Source organism: Microplitis mediator, chromosome 11 (assembly GCF_029852145.1).
Source record: "Microplitis mediator isolate UGA2020A chromosome 11, iyMicMedi2.1, whole genome shotgun sequence".
Taxonomy (NCBI): Eukaryota; Metazoa; Arthropoda; class Insecta; order Hymenoptera; family Braconidae; genus Microplitis; species Microplitis mediator.
In genome coordinates, this window is record NC_079979.1 from 17,685,545 (window position 1) to 17,710,710 (window position 25,166).

The 25,166-nt window shown below is 28.7% G+C and overlaps 4 protein-coding genes across 6 annotated transcripts; 1 reads left to right on the plus strand and 3 right to left on the minus strand.

The window, feature by feature from the left end:
* Positions 1–523: 523 nt before the first annotated feature.
* Positions 524–12,806, minus strand: LOC130677321 (la-related protein 1B-like). Its single transcript, XM_057484036.1, has 15 exons — positions 12,247–12,806; positions 10,780–12,108; positions 10,643–10,716; positions 10,510–10,563; positions 9,966–10,212; positions 8,271–8,414; positions 7,680–7,852; positions 7,491–7,615; positions 6,918–7,107; positions 4,655–5,292; positions 4,341–4,563; positions 3,101–3,513; positions 2,536–2,696; positions 2,074–2,328; positions 524–1,301 (listed from the first exon to the last, which is right to left on the minus strand). Exons 2-15 carry the CDS (start codon positions 11,675–11,677, stop codon positions 1,147–1,149), a joined length of 3,750 nt encoding a protein of 1,249 aa, XP_057340019.1. The 5' UTR covers positions 11,678–12,108; positions 12,247–12,806; the 3' UTR covers positions 524–1,146.
* A 1,867-nt stretch (positions 12,807–14,673) lies between these two features.
* On the minus strand, positions 14,674–18,836 carry LOC130677383 (protein ABHD18). The gene is made up of 9 exons (XM_057484123.1): positions 18,702–18,836; positions 18,258–18,342; positions 17,284–17,466; positions 16,976–17,088; positions 16,750–16,888; positions 16,211–16,408; positions 15,567–15,807; positions 15,193–15,475; positions 14,674–15,128 (listed from the first exon to the last, which is right to left on the minus strand). The coding sequence occupies exons 1-9, from the start codon at positions 18,791–18,793 to the stop codon at positions 15,071–15,073; spliced, it is 1,392 nt and encodes a 463-aa protein (XP_057340106.1). The 5' UTR covers positions 18,794–18,836; the 3' UTR covers positions 14,674–15,070.
* On the plus strand, positions 18,759–22,961 carry LOC130677384 (4-hydroxybenzoate polyprenyltransferase, mitochondrial). 2 transcript variants are annotated; one of them, XM_057484124.1, is made up of 6 exons: positions 18,759–18,895; positions 19,942–20,455; positions 20,510–20,657; positions 22,199–22,392; positions 22,457–22,645; positions 22,722–22,961. In XM_057484124.1, exons 1-6 carry the CDS (start codon positions 18,891–18,893, stop codon positions 22,878–22,880), a joined length of 1,209 nt encoding a protein of 402 aa, XP_057340107.1. In that variant the 5' UTR covers positions 18,759–18,890; the 3' UTR covers positions 22,881–22,961. The 2 variants fall into 2 exon arrangements, with proteins under 2 accessions (XP_057340107.1, XP_057340108.1); XM_057484125.1 differs by lacking the exon at positions 18,759–18,895 and adding an exon at positions 19,665–19,818.
* Positions 22,905–24,886, minus strand: LOC130677385 (protein Abitram). Of its 2 annotated transcripts, XM_057484126.1 has the most exons (3): positions 24,697–24,886; positions 24,162–24,233; positions 22,905–23,882 (listed from the first exon to the last, which is right to left on the minus strand). In XM_057484126.1, exon 3 carries the CDS (start codon positions 23,740–23,742, stop codon positions 23,005–23,007), a length of 738 nt encoding a protein of 245 aa, XP_057340109.1. In that variant the 5' UTR covers positions 23,743–23,882; positions 24,162–24,233; positions 24,697–24,886; the 3' UTR covers positions 22,905–23,004. The 2 variants fall into 2 exon arrangements, with proteins under 2 accessions (XP_057340109.1, XP_057340111.1); XM_057484128.1 differs by lacking the exon at positions 24,162–24,233.
* Between the last annotated feature and the right edge of the window lie 280 nt (positions 24,887–25,166).

Genomic DNA, 25,166 nt, shown 5'->3' on the forward strand with positions numbered 1-25,166 from the left:
GGCTTACTGCAATATTATAGACAATTGACAACTTTTGGATTTATTTTTCAATGAATAAATTCAAAAAAAGAAAAAACTAAAAAAATGCACATGTAGAAAAATAAAAAATCTATAGATGCAATTTTTTTGTTTTTTGTTAATTTATGGTTTTAAAGAAATCTAAAAATTATTGGACGTCAGCTAACTTCAGTTACATAAATTTTTTAGTAAAAAGAATTTTTAGATTTTTTTCAAAACGATAAATTATAAAAAAAAAATATTTCAAAAAATTGCACCTATAGATTTTCAAATTTTCTACAAGTGCATATTTTCAATTTTTTTTTTTAATAAAATCGTCTACAAAAAAATTGTTAATTGTCTGCTAACTTCAGGATGACATTTTAAAATTTGAAATTTACTTAGTAATAAAATTAAAAATAATTGATTTCTTTTTATATAAATTTTCACGCAGTAAATAATAACAAACTATAAATGTATCAATATATTGTAAGATAGACAAATATTTAAATATCTCTCATTTAAATCAGTTGTCATAAAATTTATAATAATCAAGCATTTATATATTTTTAAATGATTTTAAAATGTTTATATTGTTGAGTTTATTTTAATTACAATTTATTAAAAACGTATGTATGCACAGCCACTTACCCTAGACGATGTAATCACTTGGAAGAAAAAAAACAATATAATTTTAATTTATTGATATCTCAGTAATCGATGGCGTGATGTCAATTATTTATTTGCAAGTAAATATCAAAAATTATTTTCAATAGATTTCTGATATTTTATTTTGAGGCCATGTCAAATTTTCTTACCCTACTTTTTAGGCATTTTTCTATTTTATATTCGATGAAATAAATTTCGAGTGATTAAAATAAGTCAAATATATGACATTCAATAGTGCGATAGTACTTGACATCTTGTAATGGTTTTTAACATCCGAAATTAATTAATAAAAAAAACTTTAAATTACGTCCCTTGTCAATACAACCTTCGAGTTTCTCAAATATACCAGCGTATTGAAGAGCAAACAAACAAACAAAGAAAAATAAAAAATAATAACTTGTTATACATAACCAGCAAAAGATGTTGTATCAAAAACACAATGATTAGGAAAATGCTTCTCAGCTTTTCATTTTTTTTTTTTTAAGATCCATCCGCGCCTACTTCGACCACGCGGAAGTCCTCGATACTCTTGAATTTCGAAAGATATTCTTGTAATTTAGGCTCGACACACAACTTGTCGGCGTGTTTGTAATATTTCATGAAAGCCCAGAACTTTTCTAAGCCGTACAATTGACCTGTAATACAAAAGACATTTTTTTAAAATAAATTATTTTTAATTATTGTCAGTAAATGACATTTTTTTTGTAATGCGACAAAACTATTGATTTTGGAAAAAAAATTTTTGAATAAAAGTTTTAGGAAATTTAATTTGCTACAAAAAAGGTCTGGATGCTCATTGACGTAACTCTGATATTTTCGAAGTTACAGAGAAAATAAATGAGAGATAAATTAATTTAAAATTAAATCAAAAATTCATTATTTTACTTCCGGATTTAATTACCCGGTAATAATTAAATTTATGTAAAAATGCAAAGAGACCTTTTTTTTAGATAATTTAATTAGCTATCAAATTGTTCATATACATTTTTATGATATTTCTACTAGTTTAGCCAGAATTTATGTCTCTTTTAAATGTCAGTTCAAAAGTTTACAAAAAAATTATATCGCAGCCTAATTGTCCTTTTTTTAATTAATGTTTTAATTAATCGATAAAATTTTGATACGCCGACAGTTGAGTAATTGAAAATTTCAAAAAAATTGGGGCACTGTCTGAGCATGGCCTTAAAGGAAAAAATGTCAGGCTGAGGGTGATTTTGAAAATACACAGAATTTAAATTTGCAATAAATTACAAAATACTTTGATACGTCATATTGAGACTCAAATTATTTATCAATGAGAATTTTTCTATAAAAACTCATTAATTAGTTGGAGTGAGCGACTTCTAGTACTGACCGAGCTTATGGTTTTTTAACTCTACTGTTAAAAGTCAATAAAAAAAAACTTACCACTTTCATAATCAGCCATTGTCTCGGTTTGGAAATCTTTGTAAAGATGTGGCCGGAATTTTTTCTCAAGACCGTAACTATAAAATCGGAATAAACATTCAAGACCATAGCGATAACCTTCAGCAGCATCTTCTTTAGCAATTGATCTGAATTCTTCATACATTTTACGGTTGAAATTTTCACGCAAAAAGAATGACCAAAAACGGAACAGTGTATTCATTTCCTGCGACTGTCCGATTCCCAATTTTGATCGTTCTGGAATTTAAAAAAAAATCCTCATATTTATTTATACGTTCAATTAAAAAAAAATAATAATAATCAAATTTTATGGCTTCAGATCTAAAATTGTCAACACGATTTTTATGTCGGGAAAAGAAGACAAAAATAAATAGAATCATCATATTAAATTATTAATAATTAATTAATTAATTAATGAAATTATAATTTTAAATTTATATTCACCTTTGAGACATCGTGAATGATATTTATGATAAACTTGTTGGGTAAAACCGTTATCTTTAAGCATTGAATGACTTGGATGTTGAAATGCTGGCAATGATGAAGGCTGACTTCCGTAACTACTAGCAAGAAAACCTTCATTTGGACTCGTACCTGTACTACTTCTGCAAAAATAATTAAAAATAACATTAATAATAATTTTAAATAATTAAGAGCATTCTCAGACTTTCATCTAATGACGGTATGCAAATTTAATTAATTAATTGGAAATAAATTAAAGCATTAATTTAAAAAAAAAAAAACAATTTTGCCGAGATAGATTTTTTAAAAAATTATTTACAGATATCAATTATGAGTTAAATGAAATTTGGAAAAATAAATTTCAGTAAAATCTCCATGTCAAATTTTGTTGTCAAATTTCGTTCGACTCCTAATTGATGACAACTGTAAAGTTTTTTTTTTCAATTAATCTTTTAAATTTTTTAAAATGAAAATTATTGAATATTTTTAAGTAGGGGGGGGGGGGTACTGCCTGAGAATGTCCTTAAAGCTATAAAAGTATATGTACCCAGTAGAATAAGTTCGAGGTCGATGTTCTCTGACATCCATAATCCAACCGACGTGATGTTCAACAGGTGGATTATTACTATGACGAGTTTTACGTTTTCTGGGTGTCCGAGGATCCATTGGAGTTTCATCTTTAACAACAGCATAAAATCTATGTGCAGTACCTCTTCTACCTCGACTAGCACCACGTCTTTCGTTTCGGCGGCTTCTGCGCTCTCGTTTGTCATCAAGATTTGAGGCCTGGTTTGGTAATGACTGGGACAAGTCCATATCTGATGATGACAGTGGCGGTGGTGGAGGTGGTGGCACTTCAGGGTTCGCTTTTCGTGGCGCTTTGGGTGCCATTTTTTCAAATGCTTCTCGACTTATCACGTTAACTGTTTTATAGCTACCGATTGAAGATGATGATCCATACTAAGAAAAAAATCATTATTTATATTTACTCACGTTTGGTTTTTTTTATTTATTTAAGTTTTATGTTTCGTTCTATTAATCGGACGCCCCATAAAAAGCTTTTTTTAGTGGAAAAATACGTTGGGAAGTTGGTTTTTTCGTTTTAAGTAAATGGAACACGTGCCTTAGGACGATCAAAGTTCATTTTTCAATACAATCGCGGTTTTTTTTTAAATATCTCATGAAATATGCAGATTAAAGGAAAAAATCATAGAAACAATTTTGTAGGAAATTAAATTCTTGACAAAAAGGGTCATGTTCATTTTTTTTATAAAATGTGTATTTATAAAATGTGTGTTGAATGAGCGTTTTAAGGATTACAAATGTTTTTTTTAAATATCTTCGTAAATATACATTTTATAAAAAAAATGAACATGACCTTTTTTGTCAAGAATTTAATTTCCTACAAAATTGTTCCTATGACTTTTTCCTTTAATCTGCATATTTCATGAGATATTTTAAAAAAACCGCGATTGCATCGAAAAATGAACTTTGATTGTCCTGAGGCACGTGTTCTTTTCACTTAAAAAGAAAAAGCCAAATTCCCCACTTATTTTTCCGCTAAAAAGAAGCTTTTTATGGGGCGCTTAAGAAAATTAAATTTTTAACCACCCTAATATATGTCATGTACGGGGGAGAGGGGGTTCTACTATTTGTGACGCGATATTGATAGGGAGGTCGCAGAAAATCTAACAGCGTGACGAAGGGGAGAGGGGTCTAAAAATGTAAAATTTAGCGTGACGACCCCCGGCGTAAATAAATAAATAAATAAATAAATCAATGCTTACTCTTTGTCCATCTTCAGTCCACAAATCTTCTTCATAATAATATAATCCATCATTAATTGCTTGCTCTAAATCTTGGCTCATCTTAACTCGGGTCGTCCAATCTCCCGTACGATCATGACCTTCGTGTTTTGGAATTCTAGATGGTACGTTTGCAGTTTGTGTTACGATAAGCAATTTGTTTATGTCTCTATCAGAGAGTTCATAGTCCTCGTCATCTTCCGATCTAAAAAAACATAACATATTATATAAGATATATATTCAATGATCTACATAAATTTATTACTGAATAAAATGATAATAATAAAGACATTTACAATTCAGAAAATGCATTGTGTCGTCCCATAGGCGGTGGAGTATCCAATTCCTCATCAAATTGAAAATCTAGTTCTTCTCTCTCTTCTTCTTTATGATCTTTTATTAAATTTTTTTCCCCTAATTTATCTTTCGGCGGTTGTTTGACTCTTCTTTTAACTTCTTTCCAAACATCATTGTCTGACTGTTCAATGGATCCATTTAATTGTGATGTCTGCGTATCATTTTTACTTGATGACGATAAATTTTTATTTGTTGATTTGAATGAATTTTGTTGAACATTTGACGATAAATTATCATTACTCATCATTGTGGCTTGATTATTAATATCCGCAGCAACAATTGGTACAAATTCCGGTACATAAGGATTTAATGTTTCACCAGACAACGATGAAATAATTTCAGGCTCACTTATTCTTACTGGCGGACTTATTACTGACTGAAGAACACGAGGTAGTGGTGGCGTAGGAATAATAAGAAGAGGTTTGGCGGCAGGACAAAATTCTGATGTAATAGGTGTTATTGATGAACACATTTCTGGTTGTGCAATAATGACATGAGAATTTTCCACATCTAGATAAACTGGATTTGGTGCACCTAATGGTATTGGCCACTTCAGGGGATCATTTACAGTTCTCACCTAATAATTTAATTCAATAATTAATTCCAATACATAATTATATATTTTATCATTAAGGGGTAACGGTAACCGATTATCAATTAAATTTAATTCACGGGCAAACATTGGAAACCTAAAATAGAGAGTCTTTAGAGTTTTTTGAAACTTTGATAGAAGGCTAGAAATTTCGTATTTTCAAAAATTCGTCTCCAAGAAAAATTGTTTTAAAATTCTTATTTACTCTACGAGTGCAACGAGACCCGTTTATTTTTCTGAGTGTGAGAAAGAGGTCCGCTTAAGGGCATTCTCAGAAAATACCCCGCGCTTTTTTAAAATATTCAATGACAAACTGTCATGGCTGTATTTAAATTTTGTTAATTAATTAGAAAAAGTAAAAGCATTGATTGAAAAAATGAGTAGAGGTTTTTTAAAAAATTACTTACAGATATCAATTAAGAGTTTAAAGAAATTAGTAAATTTTAGCCTAAAAAATTTGACATGAAGAATTTTTATAAAAATATGCAATGACTTTCAACTGTCATAATTTAAATTTTATTAATTAATTAAAAAAAAATAAATCGAAAACAGGACAAATTCACTGAGATTTTAAAAAAATTACTTGCAGTTGACATCAATTTGGAGTTAAACGAAAGTTGTTGAATAAATTTTAGCCGCCAAAATTTAAAAATTCAAATTATAAAATTGACGATTTTACTGAAATTTAATCAACAAATTTCGTTTGACTCCCAATTGATAACAACTGAGTAATTTTTTTAAATCTGCATCTCAGCGAAATTGTCTTTTTTTTCAATTAACGCTTCAATTTTTTTAAATTAATTGATCTATAAAATTCGATACGCTGACAGTAGAAATTCATTGAAAATTTTTAAAAAGTGGGGACACTGTCTGAGAACGCCCTCAAGGAGGTTCGACCGAATCTAATGTAAAAAGGATTTTCCACCTTTAAGATTTGAAAGTTTTTAAAGTTCTTATATACAGACTCTTACGGCGGACAAGCTTCCGTCATTTCAAGAGATTTTTTTCATTATTAACCTCCCAAGTTTAAGAAATAAAAAACCACATGCCATAAACTTGAATATTTTTAGAATACGATAAGATTTTAACAATATAGTGTTACCATTGTAGTTATTTAAATAATTGAAGTTAAATTTTATTATTTAATCTCGTTCATCGACAGAGATACATGTTATTGAGGGTTTAGCAGTCGCGGAAGCAGCTGAGAAAAAACAAAGATAGAAATACATTAATAAAAGAGACGAGATTAAAAATAAATTTTTCCCGCTTTAATTTGAATATCGATGTGTAAGAAGTTAGAACGCGCTGTTGCCAAATCTTTTTATTAAATCGTGAGTCAAAAATAACCAAGTAATTTAATTACTTTCTTTAATTAAAATAATTAATTTTTATAACTATTAAGAGAATTTAGCAAACGAGAAAAATTCAAACACTACTTTGACTCACTAGTTTTGGTCGAACCTCCTTAATAAAATGTAATATTTGCCAAACTTGAGTAGTTAAATAATTAAAAATTCCTACACTCATCATTTTACCCCCTTGTAATAATTGTTACTAAAATAACAAACAATACCAATGTACATATAATTAAATTTATAATAAATAATAACCTTGAAGTCTTCGGTCATTTCAAGTTTGTCCGACTCGATAATTGAGTCAATCACCAATGAGACGTCTGTCGTCAATGCTTGGACCCTGTGGAACGACGCTATCAAAGTGACAGGAAGATATCCTTGCATATCCATTTTACGGCGCATGAAAAGGTCGCGATGGAGATTTTCCTCACTAAAATAGTATTCTCTGTAAATAAAAAAATATTTAAATTATTATTTACACAATAACTCATGTTTACTTAATTGCAGACTTAGTAAATGCTCTTGATTCAGATCAAAGTTTATCAACAGGATTTTTATGTCGGGAAAAGAAGACAAAAATAAACAGATTCATCATAAGTAAGCATTTGACAAACAATTATTTTTTTCTGCCCTCCGGCCGGAAAGTGGCAACTTTCGAACCGCTGCCCAACGAAGTTGCCGCTTTCCGCCTCTGTCGAGCAGAAAAATAGTATACGCACCTTCGCCAGTAAAAACGATAGCCTCAGATCACATGTTTGTCTGAGACTTTTCTTATTTTACTGGCCTAGGTATGTAATATACTATTAAAAATATACTGAAAAAACTTACATTTGTTTTCTAATATATTCTTTGAGAGTCGTAGGATCGAAGTTAAGATAATTGGTATTATTGAAATATAATGTTCCCATGTAAGGCAGCATATATGACTGATCGGCATGAGCAATTTTATTTAACTAGAAAATAATAAAATTAAATTTTAAAAATTACTGTCAAAAAAATGTAAATTTAAATAAATACCTGGGTACGTTCTACAGAATATTCTGTATAATCGATATCATTTCTGTGTTTATAATTTCCCCGTCCGCTATGACGGCCTCTACCTCGTCCTCGGTAACTTCTTGAGCCACCACGTCCTCGGTAGCCATGTCCTGACCTCTCATGATCTCTGTCTCTGTTACCTTCTTCATAAACTGTAACAATAAATAGAAATATGAATAATTAAAATAAATATAAATACTTATATAAATAAATAACTTGAATCAGAGGATGCCCGTTGTGATTTATCATAATCCTGTAAAATAATATCGCTCTAAATAAAAAAAAACACCTTTAATATTTTTAATCCATCGCTTACTTAATACCTTTTTTTTTCTTACTCTCGTTATCTTATTTTCCTAGTGACCTCCTACTGTGATAAGCGTGTTATTAATTTGCATTCGCCGAAGGACATGATATCAGTGTTTAATTATAATAACATTAATGCGTAATCAACACAAAGAACTTTGTTTAATTAATTAAACAATAATTATCTTGATGCATAAACAGTTGTAACAAATAACGATTATAAAATTGAGCATCCTCTGTTTATTTTACAAAAACAAAACTTACATTCGCCATTTTTTTCCCTATGATTGATTTCCCTATGACTGTTTTCCCTATGACTGTTTTCCCTTTGATATTTTGGTGAACGTTCTCTTTTTCCTCTGTTTTTTGCAATATCAATTTCTAATCGCACCCATTTGTGTTTATTCACTATATTATTTAAGAAAATATACTAAATGATAAAATTTATAATTAAGATAAATTATGTATTGTGCAAATGTTTAATATAACAACAATTATTATAATTTATTCCATAATTATCCGTGTATTTAAACGTTTACATTTTATTTTGCAAAATTATTTTGATCCAAAAATCAGAATCGATTTTTTGGAATCCTAGCATTTTGCAATAAAAAAAATCCTCCCCTTTATGGATAAATCTCGTGACTGGAAAATTATTATTTTTTAAAAAATCTACTCTGCTGCAGTCAAGTAGACTTGCGTTTTTGACATCTATAAGATATCAGATTTTGGGCAACTTTTTGACATATCGATAAGACCAATATGTTGAAAAAACGATCAGAAATTTATGTCACCGAAAAAATGTCTACTGAAAAGACTTGACACGTGACGACAAAAAGTAAATTACAAAAGACAGGAAAAACAACGTCTCTGTCTCCGGAACCAACATTTGCATGATACTGAAGTTAGCCGACGTCTAATAATTTTTGGATTTTTTTTTCAACAAATAAATTACAAAAAAAATAAAAAATAAAAATATGCATGTAGAGAATTCAAAAAACTACAGGTGCAATTTTTTAAAATATTTTTTTTTTAATAATTTATGGTCTAAAAAAAAATCCAAAAATTATTAGACGTCGGCTAACTTCAGTATCATACATTTGCATGTCGTTATACCAAAAAAGGTACGATACTGAAATTAGCTGACGTCTGATAATTTTTGAACTTTTATAGAAACGGTAAATTACAAAAAAATATTTCACTTATAGTTTTTTTAATTTTCTACATATGCATATTTTTAGTTTTCTTTTTTTAAATTAAACTATTGAAATAAAAAATCCAAAAATTAATTGTCTAACTTCAGGATCATAAAAAAGTGAGTTTCGGAAAAAAAAAAATTTTTCTTATTCTTTTAAAAAAAATCTGAAAGTTGTTTCTGCTACACGAAGAGAACAATACAGTAGTGGCTACTCTCTGGGATAGTACTGAGTACTTTCTGTAAAAGAAAAATTTTAGACAGTACTGTATACTATCTAGACTATGGTATCAGGCGTTTTGAGCACCTGACAAAATATCTCCGACAAAATATCTCCGGACAAAATATCCCCATGAAAAGAAAGCAAAAATAGTGAAAAAAGCCAAAAAAACTTACACAAACTGGGGATATTTTGTCCAGAGATATTTTGTCAGGTGCTCAGAACGCATGGAACCCTAGACTATATCCACTAATGTCCGGGATACTCAGTACTATCCAGAGAGTAGTCGATAGTCTCGACAGCATACACTACTGTCTAAAATTTTTTTTTTTACAGAAAGTACTCTGTACTATCCCAGAGAGTTGCCACTACTGTATTTTTTCCGTGAACTTGGGATAATGATTAAAATTTGAAGCTTTTTTTACGCAATAGCAGTTCTAAATATTTTTTTTTCATTGATAATTTAAATTTAGTTACGAGGTTTACCCATAAAGGGGACGATATATTCTACGTTATAAAAATATGGCTAAAATAAAGACAATACCTTTCTTTTTATTTTTGTCATTAATATCTGCATGGTCATCACTGTCCTCTGGACAATTGTCCTCTTTGTTTTCTTTTCCCTTGTTGACCTCACTGACGGCGCCGGTTTTTTCATTAAAATTACTTTGATGAGGTTGCAATTGGGATTGTGATTGTGGTTGCGGATGTTGTTGCTGCTGCTGAGGCTGTTGCTGCTGCGGCTGTTTCACGAGGCCATTTTGTTTGGATATTGGTACAGGTGCCTTCTTCTGTATCAAAATACATCAGGATTACCGCAACCGCGGAAATAATCTGTCACTGTAGAGGAATTGATATTATGATAGACAAAATACTGTGCGAACGCATTTTAATAATCCAAGAACGATACAAATGTGTGATAATATCGTTCGAAAATTTAAGCGTTTGCGATCAATGTAGCAAAATTATTTTCATCCACAAATAATAATACTTTTGTGGAATCCTAGCATTTTGCAAATTTATAATCTCTCAGTTACAGTGTACAGTATTTTTAAAATATGACCAGACATTTTATTATAAAAACTCACCTCGCCTTGAGCTCCCAGTGATGGCCAATCACCGATATCTGTAAAATCACTCGCCTAAAAAAAAAAAATAAAGACAATAAAGATAAAATTTAATTCTTATATATTTTATATTTAATATCAAAAAAATTAATACCTTCTGATTGAATTTTCTTCTATCACGCGGAGCTTTGACGATCGTCGGCTGAACGCTGGTGGCTGGTGCATTTTCTAAGAACAAATAATTTAAATATTTTTTTACAATCATCATTAATTAATAAAATACAAAATTACCGGTAGTTTTTCCTTGCTGCTGGGGCTGCAGTACTCGTTTTTCCTTCTGCATCGGCACTGGAGGTGCCGGCGTAGGCTGTGGCGGAACCGGAAGACTGACGGGTGCAGGTGGAGCAGGATTTGCCGAACCAGAGGCAGTTTGAGCGAGGGTGCTTTTGGTCCAGGGATTAACAGCAGGCAGTGGTGCCGCGACATATTTAACTGGTGCTTGGGGTTCATTAGTCTCCATTTCTTCTCTGTCATCCTTAACATCCTTAACATCTTTAGCCGGAGGATGATCGCCAGAGTGTCTTTCTATTTTTTCTCTGTGCGTTCTCTCCTTGCTGCCCGCACTCCTAGTTCTCGGATTCCGGTCATACTGTTTGTGTCTCTCCCTATGAGAGTGATGATGATCCCGGTATTTTTCCTGAAATTTTTCTTTCCTTCTCGCAGACTTGGGAGCGACCGTCTGAAAGTCTCCATCCCCAGTCACATCAGTACTTAATCTATCATCCGGCTGCTGATTTACCCGATTGCGCTGCGTAAAATCTTTCTTTTCCTGGTTATAATTATCCGATCTATTGGTTTTACCATCACGTTCATCATGTCCTCCAGTGTTACCATGATATCTTCGCTCATACTTAGACCCATAGTACCCGGAATTAAATCTCTTGGGATTTTTTTGACTATTCCTCCCACCTCTCGGTACATTATTATTATGTTGGCTCTGCAAAGGAACACGTTCCTTAGCAGCTGAGTGTAATTGATCAATATTTTCTTTATTACATTCTTTTGTAGTCGGTGTTTGCTGAAGCGGCTCGCCGGCACTCTTTGGATTAAGCACGCTGGCATACGAAACACCCGGGCCCTCATGAGCATCAGTACTACCCTGAGTACTACTAGCCACTTTGGTAGCCATGTTGAATTATTTGTAGAGACAAAAACACGAGGTATCCGCCGCTACGAACCCGCTTACAATATTTTTGAATTATTATTCAAATCTTTGACTTTTATATAAACCGACCTTTTTTTATTACTGCTACTTATGATCCATTACCACACATTTTAAATCTTAATCATCGAACATATTTTTATATTCATTTTTATCGGAGCCAATGCATCGCTATTTCATCATTTTATTTTTATTAATCAGCACTATAACGCGGTAATTATTTATTATATTTAAAATTTTTGAATTTTTAGTCTTACTATTATTGTTATAAAATTATATTGTTACTTAACACGTTTACTTATACACGTTTACAATTATCACGATAAAATATTAAACGTGCGTAGAAAAATACCCAGAGTTTGATGATGACGTGCTGCGCTCTGTAGTGATAAATTCAACTAAAATAAAAGTAATTATTCTTTTTACTGAAGACATGTAACGACACTATTGCTACAAGATACCGCTCACATACATTTACACATATATATAAATTTATATGTATAAATGTATGAACTTTTAAAGAAAAAAAAATTTACCTGGTAATTAATTTTTGAATCACAGAATTAATGGACACGAATTACTGATAAAATTAATGACTGATAGGAAATTTATTTTAGCGGATAATAAAATATGAAAATTTTAAAATTAACACGAGGTCTAGGAAAACGTGCACGCTGACTCGGCGTATTTTGTATTAAATCGATAAAAATGAAACTCGATTATTGTAACTTAAAATATATATAGATACGGTATTAAATAATTGGTAATTGTTAATATTGTTGTAATACATACGTTATATATGAGTATGATTTATTAAAAGATATATATATGTGGCGGGCAGTAAAAATTGTGGTTCACAAGGCGATAAGTTTAAACTTTAAAAAATAAAATAACAGATGCGTCAGGTTTATTTACATGGCTAATAAAGTCCACTACACGTCTTACTTTAAACCGGAAATAATCTCATAATCATGTATTACGTAAACAATGTACATTTCCGAACTTTATTTGAGATAAAAAAAAAGGTAAAACACGAACACGAACGCATGTGGTCAACGCTCTTCTTGTCTGCACTCTGCAGTATAGTAGGAAAACCTGATTCGATAAATTTCCGGTTTTGTCTCGGTGCTAGTCACTTAGTTTTAACCTCGTGTCAATTTTTTAGATGGCGTTATTATTCTTCCCGGTATATTTTAGCGGGATATTACAATTTTACGCGAGTGTGAATGAGGCAGACGAGAGAAATTTAAAATTATGAATAAAGAGAGTAATTAATTTAAAAAGTATTATTTTGAAAAAATGCACTCATTAATTTTTAAATTTTTGAAGGGCGCATTTTTTTAAATTTTATTTCATTAATTATTCACTCTATTTATTTGTAATTTTAAATTTGTCTGTCTGCTAATTCAAACTCAAACAGTTTTACTTAAAAAATTTTATCGATTTATTTTGTATTTTGTAGATAAATATAATTAATAAGAATTCAATTTTGCGATACTGAAATTAGGCGGGGTTTGATAATTTTTGAAAATTAATTTAAAGAAAAAAATATTTTAAGAAACGAGTGTGAATGTAGCAGACATCAGACAAATTTAAAATTATGAATAAAGAAAGTAATTAATTTAAAAAATAATGATCTTGAAGTGAGCAGACATTTAAAAATTTTTGAATTTTAGTTTTTCAATAAATCAATTGCAAAAAAATAATATAAAAATATACACATGTAGAAAATTTTAAAAACTGCAGGTGCAATTTTTTGAAATATTTTTTTTTATATTCTATCGTCTAAAAAAAAATCAAAAAATTATTAGACGTCTGATAACTTCAATATCATAAAAAATAATATTTTGAAAAAATACACTTATTATTTTTTTAAAGGCGCATTTTTTAAAATTTTATTTCATTAATTATTTACTCTATTTATTTGTAATTTTAAATTTATCTATCTGCTATTCACACATTAATTTTTAAATTTTTTGAAGGCCCATTTTTTAAAATTTTATTTTATTAATTATTTACTCGATTTATTAATGATTTTAAATTTGTCTGATATTCAAACTCATTTTTACATGAGTGTGAATGGCAGACCAGACAAATTTAAAATTATGAATAAAGAGAGTAAATAATAAAAAAATAATATTTTGAAAAAATGCACTTATTAATTTTTAAATTTTTTGAAAGCGCATTTTTTAAAATTTTATGTCATTAATTATTTACTCTATTTATTTGTAATTTTAAATTTGTCTGTCTGCTACATTCAAACTCATACAGTTTTACTTAAAAAATTTTATTGATTTATTTTGTAGATAAATATAATTAATAAGAATTCAATTTTGTGATACCGAAATTAGGCGGGGTTTAATAATTTTTGAAAATTAATTTAAAAAAACGAGTGTGAATGTAGCAGACATCAGACAAATTTAAAATTATCAATAAAGAGAGTAATTAATTTAAAAACTAATATTTTGAAAAAATGCACTCATTAATTTTTAAATTTTTTAGAGGCGCATTTTTTAAAATTTTATTTTATTAATTATTTACTTGATTTATTAACGATTTTAAATTTGTCTAAAGTCTAATACATTCACATTTATTTAAAAAATTGCGCCTTTAGTTTTTTTAATTTCCCAAATAGCAGAGACAATTTTAAAATGTCTTTTAAAAGGACGAGACAAATTATTTTATATAAATAAAACATACAGATGTTGGTCCTAGGAGTCACAGGGAACTCTCTGCAAAGATCATTTAATATGAGTGTAAATGTGGCAGACATACGACAATTTTTTAATTCCATATAAAAAAATTAAAATAATAAAATTTGAAAAAATGCATCTACTGAATTTTGAATTGTCTCAATATGCATTTTTTAAATTTTTATTTAAAATTACAAAAATTGTCAGATGACCGCCAACTTCACTATCATCATTTAATTTTAAAATAACTTTATTTTAAATTTATAACTTTCATTCTTACAAAGATTATTTATTATTTTTATAATTTTACTTTCAATTCCAATGGAATTTAATATTGTCAATTTATTTTAAATTCTTTAAAATTTCATTAATCATAAAACAGAGCAGAAGTATCATTTGTGGCCAATGCACCATTTTTGGACACTTACTATTTTACTTCAATAAAAGAAAAAGTATAATATAAAATTTTCATTATAAAACACTAATTAAAATGTCTCTGAACGACTCAAAAAAATTAATTGTCACCGCGCGCATTACAAATTATCTATTTTTTTAAAATTTCCAGTGTCCAAAACTGGGCCAGAAACGTTACCTCTACTCCGTATGATTAATTATCGTGCAATAAAATATTTATTAGTCGTCGTCGAAATTTAATAAAAATATATCGTCAACTATTTTTTAAATACTTTTTCTTATATCTTTCAAATGATTCTGCTATTGTTGACCTGAAATAAAAAAATTAATTAATTTTATTAAATAACTCATTACTTTTTCAAAGTAATTAATTACCTAAAAAGTTTCTGGTGAAGTAAATAAGCGCTAACATGGCCAGCGTCAATAAAACGCACCTCAGCACCAGGCCAAATTTTTTCTAAGCTCATACAGTTATCACGAGGAACATAAGCATCGTCTCTAGCACAAACGGCTATTATTAATTCGGTATCGACAGGTACTTCAAAATTACGTAAATGTGTACATTCGTCCATAATCCCGCGCATAAATTGTAACGCTTCCTGCTCGCGGTGTTTGTTATCAATCCCATTATTTTTTTCACTAGGGAGCATACAAACGGCTGTTCAAATAAAAACAAGTGGTATTAAAAAAATTTTGTACAAGTTACTGAATAAAATTAACTTGTGTTTGCAAAGCTAAAAATAATTTACCATCTAATGATTCTGGCTCAGATGGTTTAAATTGATTTGATATAAGATTGAGAGGAAACATTTTAGCAGCAGCTTTTTCTTCAGCTGCTGATTGATCTGTTACATCGAAACTTGCTCGCTTAATAATATTATTATCCTCATTTTTATCCGATAATTTTTTAAGATCGTCAGTTAATTCACGCATTCGTTTTATACTCGCAGGAAAATGTTGGGCAAAATGTTGACCCGCCAAAAAAGCATCCTGTGGAAATAAAAATATTTACATTAAATTATAATAAATAATATATATATATGTGTATTTATATGGGTCATTCTATGTCCAATTGACCACTTTTTCAAATTTTTTTCTCCAACTCAAAAAAAGTAAAAAATTTCATAGATTTTCTGTGTAGAAAATTTTTTTTAAAAGTAAATTTTAAAAAAAATAAAAAAAGGTCCCGATTAGTGAATTAAAAAAAAAAGATGGTTACAAAAAAAGTATTTTTTGAAAAATTCATAACTTTTTTTGAGTATGATAAAAAAATTAGAAAATTTCTGAGAAATTGTAAGGGGATAGAAAAGTAAAAAAATTTCAGCTGAATCGAAAGGGGTTGGGGTGGAAATGGAATGATACACATGTATGTATTTAAAATAAATATACTTACGTCTTGATCAATAACTTTAACCATTTTAGCTAAATCATTTTGATAAATTGTATCAGAAAAATATTGGGACTGTAACAGAGACCAATTTATCGAATTAGACATAACGCCTTGAGTAAAAACTGGAGAAGCTGTTGACCAAGACAAGCAGGGAATCAATGGAATTGGTTTTGGCCAATTGGTTGCTGCAAGTGAAGCCATCTACAATTAGAAACACAGGATAAAAAACAAAACCACAACCTTCATATTTTTTATCAGTCATAATAAAAATAAAATACTGAAATCTAATTCAAATTTTTAAATTAATCGTCATGGAGACATTTAAAAATTTTAAGTTTCTACTAAACGTTAGTAGGGTAAGAGCACCAGTACCCAGCCACCTCATGTTCAATTATATCTATATATATTTTGAGCCAATGTTAAAGTATATGACCGGCTGGCTACTGGTTAGGGGCTGGGTGCTGGTGCTCTTACCCTAATTATAGGAAAATTTATTCTTCTAAGTTTAACTTTTAATAATAATTATTTATTAATTGACTTACATGCCCTCCCATAGAGAGTCCTGTTAAACCAAGTGGTCCCAGTTTATTTTTTTCACACCAGTTAAGCAACACAATGCACTCCATTATTAAGCAGCCTCCCATAATAAAAATATCCGAGACATTTAGCAAATTGGATCGTCTGTAAAATAAATTTATTTATTATTTTATTAATATAAAAAATGAAAATAATAATTAATACAGTACAAACCTGTATTTAATTCCTTACATTTGATTTTTAGGTTTTCTTAAGCCATAAAATGGATTTTCCAGCAGCAAAGATCCAATTCCTGATTCTTTTAAAAGTGGCTTAGCAATTAGGTTTCGTCTTCTCCAAAAAAACTATTGAATATTTAAAATAATAAACATGGATACTAAATAATTAATAAATATTAAATGTTAATTAAATTAACTGGGATCTTAAAGTATTTAAATGCCCGGGTTTCTTTTTTAAAATTATTCTACAATAGGATCGATCATCAACGAGAGTGAGGTAAAGTCTAAAGAGGACCAGTTTTAATAAAAATAAATATTTACATGATCTCCAGTTCCAGCTAAATGGAGACAAACTGGAGTTATTTTATGTGAGGTCCATTTCAGAGGTAGTATGAGTTGGAAATACGACGTTTTCGTTTCTTCAGGCATAATATTCGGTAAATGCTGTTCAAATGGTGATTCAAAGTTCCCTTCAATGATATGACAATCCGACCATTCTTCATCCTATTGATATTTTATATTAATAATTTAAATAAATCAACAATTACTATATATTTTTATAAGAGCGAACTAGCTGACAATTGACAATTTTTTAAATTCTACAGTAAAAATAAAAATTTGAAAATTCGTATTTATAGAAATGAAAAGTCAGTACACGGAATTTTTTAAATTTCATTATTTTAATTTATTTTGTCTCATGTCTGCTATATTTCCACTCATTATTTTAGGAGTGTAAGTGTAGCTGACAATTGGAAATTTTTATGATCCTGAGTTAGCAGACAGTTTAAAATTTTCGAATTTTTGTTTCAACGACTTAATTTTTTAAAAAAATAAATATAAAAATATGCACATGCAGAAAATTTAATAAACTATAGGTGCAATTTTTTCAAATATTTTTTTTTTAATAATTTATTGTCTAAAAAAAAATCAAAAAATTATTGGGCGTCGGCTAACTTCAGTATCATATGACTATAAAGTTAGCAGACATTTAACAACATTTTGATTTTTTTTAACAAAAAAACAAATATTAAAAAAAATATTTTGAAAAATTGTATGCATAGTTTATGAAATTTTCTACATGTGCATTTTTTTAGAAATATATTTTTTTTATTATTTATCTATTTAAAAAAATTTATTTAAATTTCAAATGTCTGCTAACTTTACTGTCATCAGTATCATATATTTTTTGAATTCTAGAAGCGCATTTTTAAAAATTTCATTACTTTTATTTAATTATTTAAAATTTATTAATTGTCTCATATCTGCTATACTTCCACTCATTATTATTTAATTACCTTGGTGATTGTAATTGGGTAATCTGGAGGAATTAAATTGTAACATGCCTCACGATTAGCAACAACTTTTCTAAATTCAAATATTCTGCAAGAAAATAAATATTTAATAATTAACAATTCTTCTATTATTTTAAAAAATGATCTTGAAGTTAACAAAAAAATTTTCGGATTTTTTTACCCAACTCAATTTAAAAAAAATATAAAATAAAAATATGCACATGTAGAAAATTTAAAAACCTACAAGTGCAATTTTTTAAAATATTTTTTTTTTTATAATTTATCATTTAAAAAAAAATCCAAAAATTGTTAGACGTCAGCTGATTTTAGAATCATTTTTAAAAAATATATAAACTTTAAAAAATAATTTTTCTTGTGTCTGAAATAAAAGTGTCCAAGTAAACAAAGTAATTGAGTAAAATAATTTAAAAATGATAAATATTTTACCTTCTCAAACTCTCAGGGTTGCCCCAACCTTTTGTAAAAAACTTAGTGAATAATATTCTGCGGTACACAGAATCTAGTCTACTTGGTGGCATTGTTAATAAATATATAAATTAGACAATAATATTTACAACGAATATAAACAATTTATTTTTAAATATATAAATATTTAAAATTAGAACAACTTAACAAATGAGGTATGTTGGTCAATAAAATACTTATCAATCTAATGATAATAAGCTATGTATAATACATATTATAAATATGTAGTAAATATATAAAGAATTGATTTAACATTGATTTGACTTCGTTGATACTGTCATCGTTTGTATTATTAGCTTTCATTGCTATTAATTTTTATTCACTAGGTAGCGCTGCTTATTGTTATTAAAAATTAACTTTTTTTTAAATTTACAATTTTAAATTATTTTATTTTTTACTCTAATTCTTATAATTTTTTTTTACTGACAGTTTAATTTTTATTATTTATTTATTTAAATTTTAAATTAAAAAATCACAAAACTGAAGTTAGCTGACGTCTGATAAATTTTATGAGCGTGAAGTTGCTGACAACTAGGAATTTTTTAAATTTTTGAATAAACAAAAAAAAGTGTAAGTAGAGTAACAATTAAAAAATGCGTATTTAAAAAATTAAAAAATTAGCGCGCGGATTTTTTAAAATTAATTTATTTATTTATTCGAAATTTATAAACTGTCTCATGTCTGCTACATTCACACTCATTCAAATTTGAATTTTTTTCAAAACGACAAATAAAAAACAATTTAAAAAATTTCACTTGTAGTTTTTCAAATTTTCTACATGCGTATATTTTTTTTTTGTGATTTATTAAAAATAAAAAAAACTTGAAATTGTTAATTGTCTGCTAACTTCAGTCATAAAAAATTAGAGTTTTAAAACAGTAATTTTTCCCCAGATAGGGAGAGCTGCAGTCAAATAATTACACGAATAAATTTTTAAAAAATCAATTTATAAAAAAAAATTGGTTAGGATTTCAGAATGTTGTAAATTACCGGAATTATTTATTATGCAATGAAATGTAATGTAATTTATTTAAATATTAACAATTGTTTAGCAGGAAATTTTTTTTTAAAACATTAGGTAACTATTCCTTTGTTCAATAATTTTAACTGTCACATAATAATTTTATAGATAAATAAATATATGGATCTGTAATTAAAATTATTTAAGACGACTAATTTAAAAATATTAAAAATTTTCTAGATCAAAAGTAATGATGATTGAGAGCTGTCATAAATTATCAGGATTCAAATTACTAAAAATAAATTATTGGAGTCATACAAGAAGAAAATACTACAGGTTTTTAAATCTAGACACGTGTAGATGCTCACAAATAAATGACTCGAGTGTAAATAATGATGTAAATATAAAACATCAAAGATTATATACTAGTGATATAAAATTTCAGTCAGTAAATAGTTTATTATTAAGACAAGTGAGAAAAACAATGAAACAAGACAGACAGTTTAGTATTGCCGCCAAAATTGTTGACAGTTCTCCAACAAATATACGACCTTATTTGAAACTGATGAGGATAGACAAGCCAATTGGCTCTTGGTTGCTATTCTGGCCCTGCAGTTGGAGTATAGCTATGGCAGCATCACCAGGTGCCTTCCCAGATCTTCATATGCTGGCTCTCTTTGGACTGGGAGCGTTCATAATGCGAGGAGCCGGCTGTACTATCAATGACATGTGGGATCAAGACTTTGATAAAAAAGTAATAAGTACTTGGTTAATTATTGTCATTTATTTTTATGTTAATAATTTTTAGGTAGCGAGAACCAAAGACAGGCCATTGGTTGCTGGAGATATTAAACCGTTTCAAGCATTAGTATTTCTTGGAGGACAACTGAGTCTGGGTCTTTTGATTCTGCTTCAACTGAACTGGTACAGTGTTTTACTTGGTGCTAGTTCACTTGGTATGATTTTCATTATTTATAGCAGAGGGTAGAGGTACCATTTGTGGCCACTGCTCCATTTTTGGACATTTAATACTTTATTTTAATATAGAATTTATATTTCAATAGTAGGATAAATGTATGACGATAAAGTTAGCAGACATTTAACAATATTTTGATATTTTTTAGCATAAAAATAAATATTAAAAAAAAATTTTTGAAAAATTGCGCTTATAGTTTATTAAATTTTCTACATGTGCATTTTTTTAGAATTTTTTTTTTTTTTATTATTTATCTGTTAAAAAACTTTATTTAAATTTCAAATGTCTGCTAACTTTACTGTCATGATAAAAGTATCAAATTAATGATCCTGAAGTTAGCAGACAATTCAAAATTTTTGAATTTTTTTTTGAACAATTAAATTTGAAGAAAAAAAAAAACTAAAAATATGCATATGTAGAAAATTTTAAAAACTACAGCTGCAATTTTTTCAAATATCTTTTTTCTTTTGGTTTATCGTCTAAAAAAAAATCAAAAAATTATTAGACGTCTGCTAACTTCAGTATTATATCAAATTATTTTATTCAAATTTTTAAAGTGTCCAAAAGTGGCTCTAAAGTGCCCAAATTGTACCTCTACTCTACTGTGTGACATGGGATGAAACAAAACGATTTTAGACCAAGATGAAGTTTGCTGACATCACCCGCAGTCTGAAATCCTGTTTCATTCTGAGTTACACGCCAGATTTTTCATGATTACCTGCATTGGAACTTAAAGTTTCATTATCAGCAGCCAGTCAAAAATAAATTAATTTAACACTTAAGCGTAAGCATAAATTGTCATTTGTAATTTATAATTAATCAGAAATTCACACTAATTTTTATAAAATTTGATCAGTCAGAGCTGTCATTTACGTAAATAAAATTAATGAACTGGAATTACTATTAAAAATATGACAAGTATCAGAGTTTAAATTTCGAAAGCTTTCAGTCAGCGGGCAAAAAAATAATTTTTTTTTTCCAAGGGTTGAAACAAATTTGTTTCTCGCTGACTGGACATTCACAATTTACGCAGTTGCTGAAATTAATTCGCGGGTTGGATTGAAATTCACTTGTCCCGACTGACTGTAGAGACACTGAAACTTAAATATATTAATTTAAAATCGTGTGCAGATCCATTGAATTTAATTTTGACCATACATTGGACGTTTTGTCCCTTTATTGGGACTTCTAATTATTTTTATATCATTAAACAAAATGATGTATGTCTCAAAAACATCTAGTAGACGTGATCATATTTGTGATTGATTATGTCGTACCACGTGATTGTATAATTAATTGTCTTGTTTATTTATATAATTTTTGTAAATCATTTATAATGACTTGTTTTAGTTGCTGAAGAAGTCCCGATAAAGGGACGAAACTTCCATTGTATGGTCGAAATTAAATTCTAATTTTGTATTTTTGTCCAGCTCTCTATGATTTTACCATTTTACTGAAACTTAAAATTTCGATGCTGGTATTAAAAAAATAATTATATTTAATTCTGAGCTTTGTCTTTAGCGCTGGTGATAATTTATCCTCTTATGAAAAGAATAACATACTGGCCGCAGTTAATTTTGGGGATGACTTTTAACTGGGGCGCTCTCCTGGGCTGGTCAGCAGTTCAAGGCTCATGTGATTTGTCCATTTGTTTGCCACTTTATATTGCAGGAGTTTGCTGGACAGTTTTATACGATACTATTTACGCCCACCAGGTACTCAACTTAAACTTAAAGCAAAAAAAAAACTCTTGTACATTTATTTTCTTTTATTCTTCAGGATAAAGTTGATGATTTGCTAGTAGGAATAAAATCCACGGCGTTGAAGTTCGGCGATGACACAAAATTTTATTTAACAGGATTTGGTACGTCGATGATAGGAAGTCTGATAACTTCCGGTGTGATTTCTGGTCAAACTTGGCCTTATTATACGGCTGTCAGTGTTGTTGCTGGTCATCTTGTCGAGCAAGTGAGTGAATGAAGACAAAAAAAATTCATTGCATTAATTAATTAATTAATTGATTAATTTTTTTTTGTATTTTCAGATCCGGACATTAAATATAAATGACCCACAAGATTGTGCCACTAAATTTATATCCAATAGTGCAGTAGGTTTAATTATTTTTGCTGGAATAGTATTAGGAAATTTATTTAAAAAAACCCGCGAGTCCGATGAATCTGCCACGACTTTAAAAAATAATTAATTACTATATTAATAAATGTGGATAAATAATTATAAATATGTATTTTACTGTATAGTGAATAAAGTACAAACGCTTAATTTATTTCACATGATTTATGTTACACAATAAACAAAAACAAAAATATCTACTCTAAAGTTTTTATTACTTTTGCTTCTCTCTCCGCTGTGTCCTCGCCATTCCTCACTCGTTTAATTGCGTTGCTGTTTTCAGTATCAGGATTTTCTTTCCGCTGAGCAACAGCTTTCAGGTAACTCTCTTCGTCCAGCAGTTTGTCCCTCATCGTTTCGTGGACTTTAATATTTGGTAACACGATCGCAAGATATCCTCCTCTGTGAGGAAGTTCTCGAATCAGCTGAGGATTATTCACCAGCTCTAGATTAACTTCAATCAATTTACCAATCATGCAACATTTTATGGGCCACGTTTCCCCGTTTGTCAGAGTGATGAAGCAAATATTAGAGTTTTCCTGCAGTGGCTGGGCGCCATGTTTGCCTTTACCCGAGACTTTATTCGACGCTCTGTCCAATTTCTCAGTGACTTTGAAATTTATTTTTTCGATTTCGTTGCATTTTTGCATGGCAGGATGACTTGGCGCCAAAGATATCATGCAGATGCGATTACTGTGTATTCTAATACAGACATCATTGTTTTTTTTCTGCGCATCTAGTTTGTAGTATGGAGTAAAATATCTATCAGTTACGCACTTTAACTCTTGATCCAATGGGACTTCATCCAGCATGTCAACGACATTGTCATCGGGAGGAAACTCATATCCATCATCACCGTCATCTATTTCTTCGTCCTCTTTTTCATTCTTATCTTTTACATCAATCTCATCATCCTGCTCATTGATGTCATCCATTCTGTTATATTATTATATTTTTAATAAAATTATCTGTACTTTTAACTTGAACCCTTCTCTTTAATTTCAGTCAAATTTTCTTTAATTTTTTCTCTCCTTTCTATGGCTAATTTATGATTTGCTTCCTGTTGAATTCTTCTCTATAAAATAATTTTAAAAATATACATTACGGTACGAAATTAAATGAAACTGAAGTTAGCCGACGTCTAATAATTTTTGGATTTATTTTTAGTGGATAAATTATAAGAAAAAAAATATTTGAAAAAATTGCACTTGTAGTTTTTTAAATTTTCTACATGTGCATATTTTTAGTTTTTTTTTTTGTAACTGATTTGTTAAAAAAAAATCCAAAAATTACTAATTGTCTGCTAACTTCAGTATCAGGAAATTAATATACTTAATAATATAATTTTAATTACTTGACGTCTTATACACTTTTGCAAATCAACGTAAAATTGTGAACACCCTCCAAATGCTCGTGTAAGCAGATTCTGAAAAATAATAAATAATATGAATATAAATAAAATATCATCCTGAAGTCAGCAGACACTTAGTAATTCTTGGGTTTTTTTTTTCACCAAATCAATTGCAAAAAAACAAAACTGAAAATATGCACATGTAGAAAATTTAAAAAACTTCAGGTGCAATTTTCTCATGTTTTTTTTTTTTTGTAATTTATTGATTAAAAAAAAATCAAAAAATTATTTGACGCCGGTATCATAATGAAATGAGGGTGAATGTAGCAGACATCAGACAAATTTAAAATTATAAATAAATAAAAAAAATAATATTTAGAAAAAATGCATTTTATTTCAAAATTTTTTAAAGGCGCACTTTTTTAAATTTTATTATATTAATTAATTACTCTGTTTATTTATAATTTAAAATTTTTCTGATGTCTGCTGCATTCACATAAATAAATAAGTAAATAATTAAATCAATAGTCATATTAACCTGTTTTTCACAATCCTGGGTTCTATAAAAAAACTCGTTACACGCTGAATAATGAACTGCTAATCGCTGATAATCGTCTGACATATTTCACTTTAAAAATTATTTAATTTAATTTTTTTATTAATTTTTCATTACAGTACCATTTTATTTCGTAGTGATATAACATGTGGTATGAGTATGATCATATATATATATATATATATATATGTATATGTATATTGTGAATTATGACCATGCGAGAAAATAACCAGTTATTTAACCCAACAGTCAGTTTTTTTGATGAGTGTGAATGTAGAATGATCCTGAAGTTAGCAGACGTCTAATAATTTTTGGATTTTATTTGAGGCGGTAAATTTGAAAAGAAAAAAATTTGAAAAAATTGCACCTGTAGTTTTTTAAATTTTCTACATGTGCATATTTTTAGTTTTTTTTTTCTTCAAATTTAATTGTTCAAAAAAAAATCCAAAAAT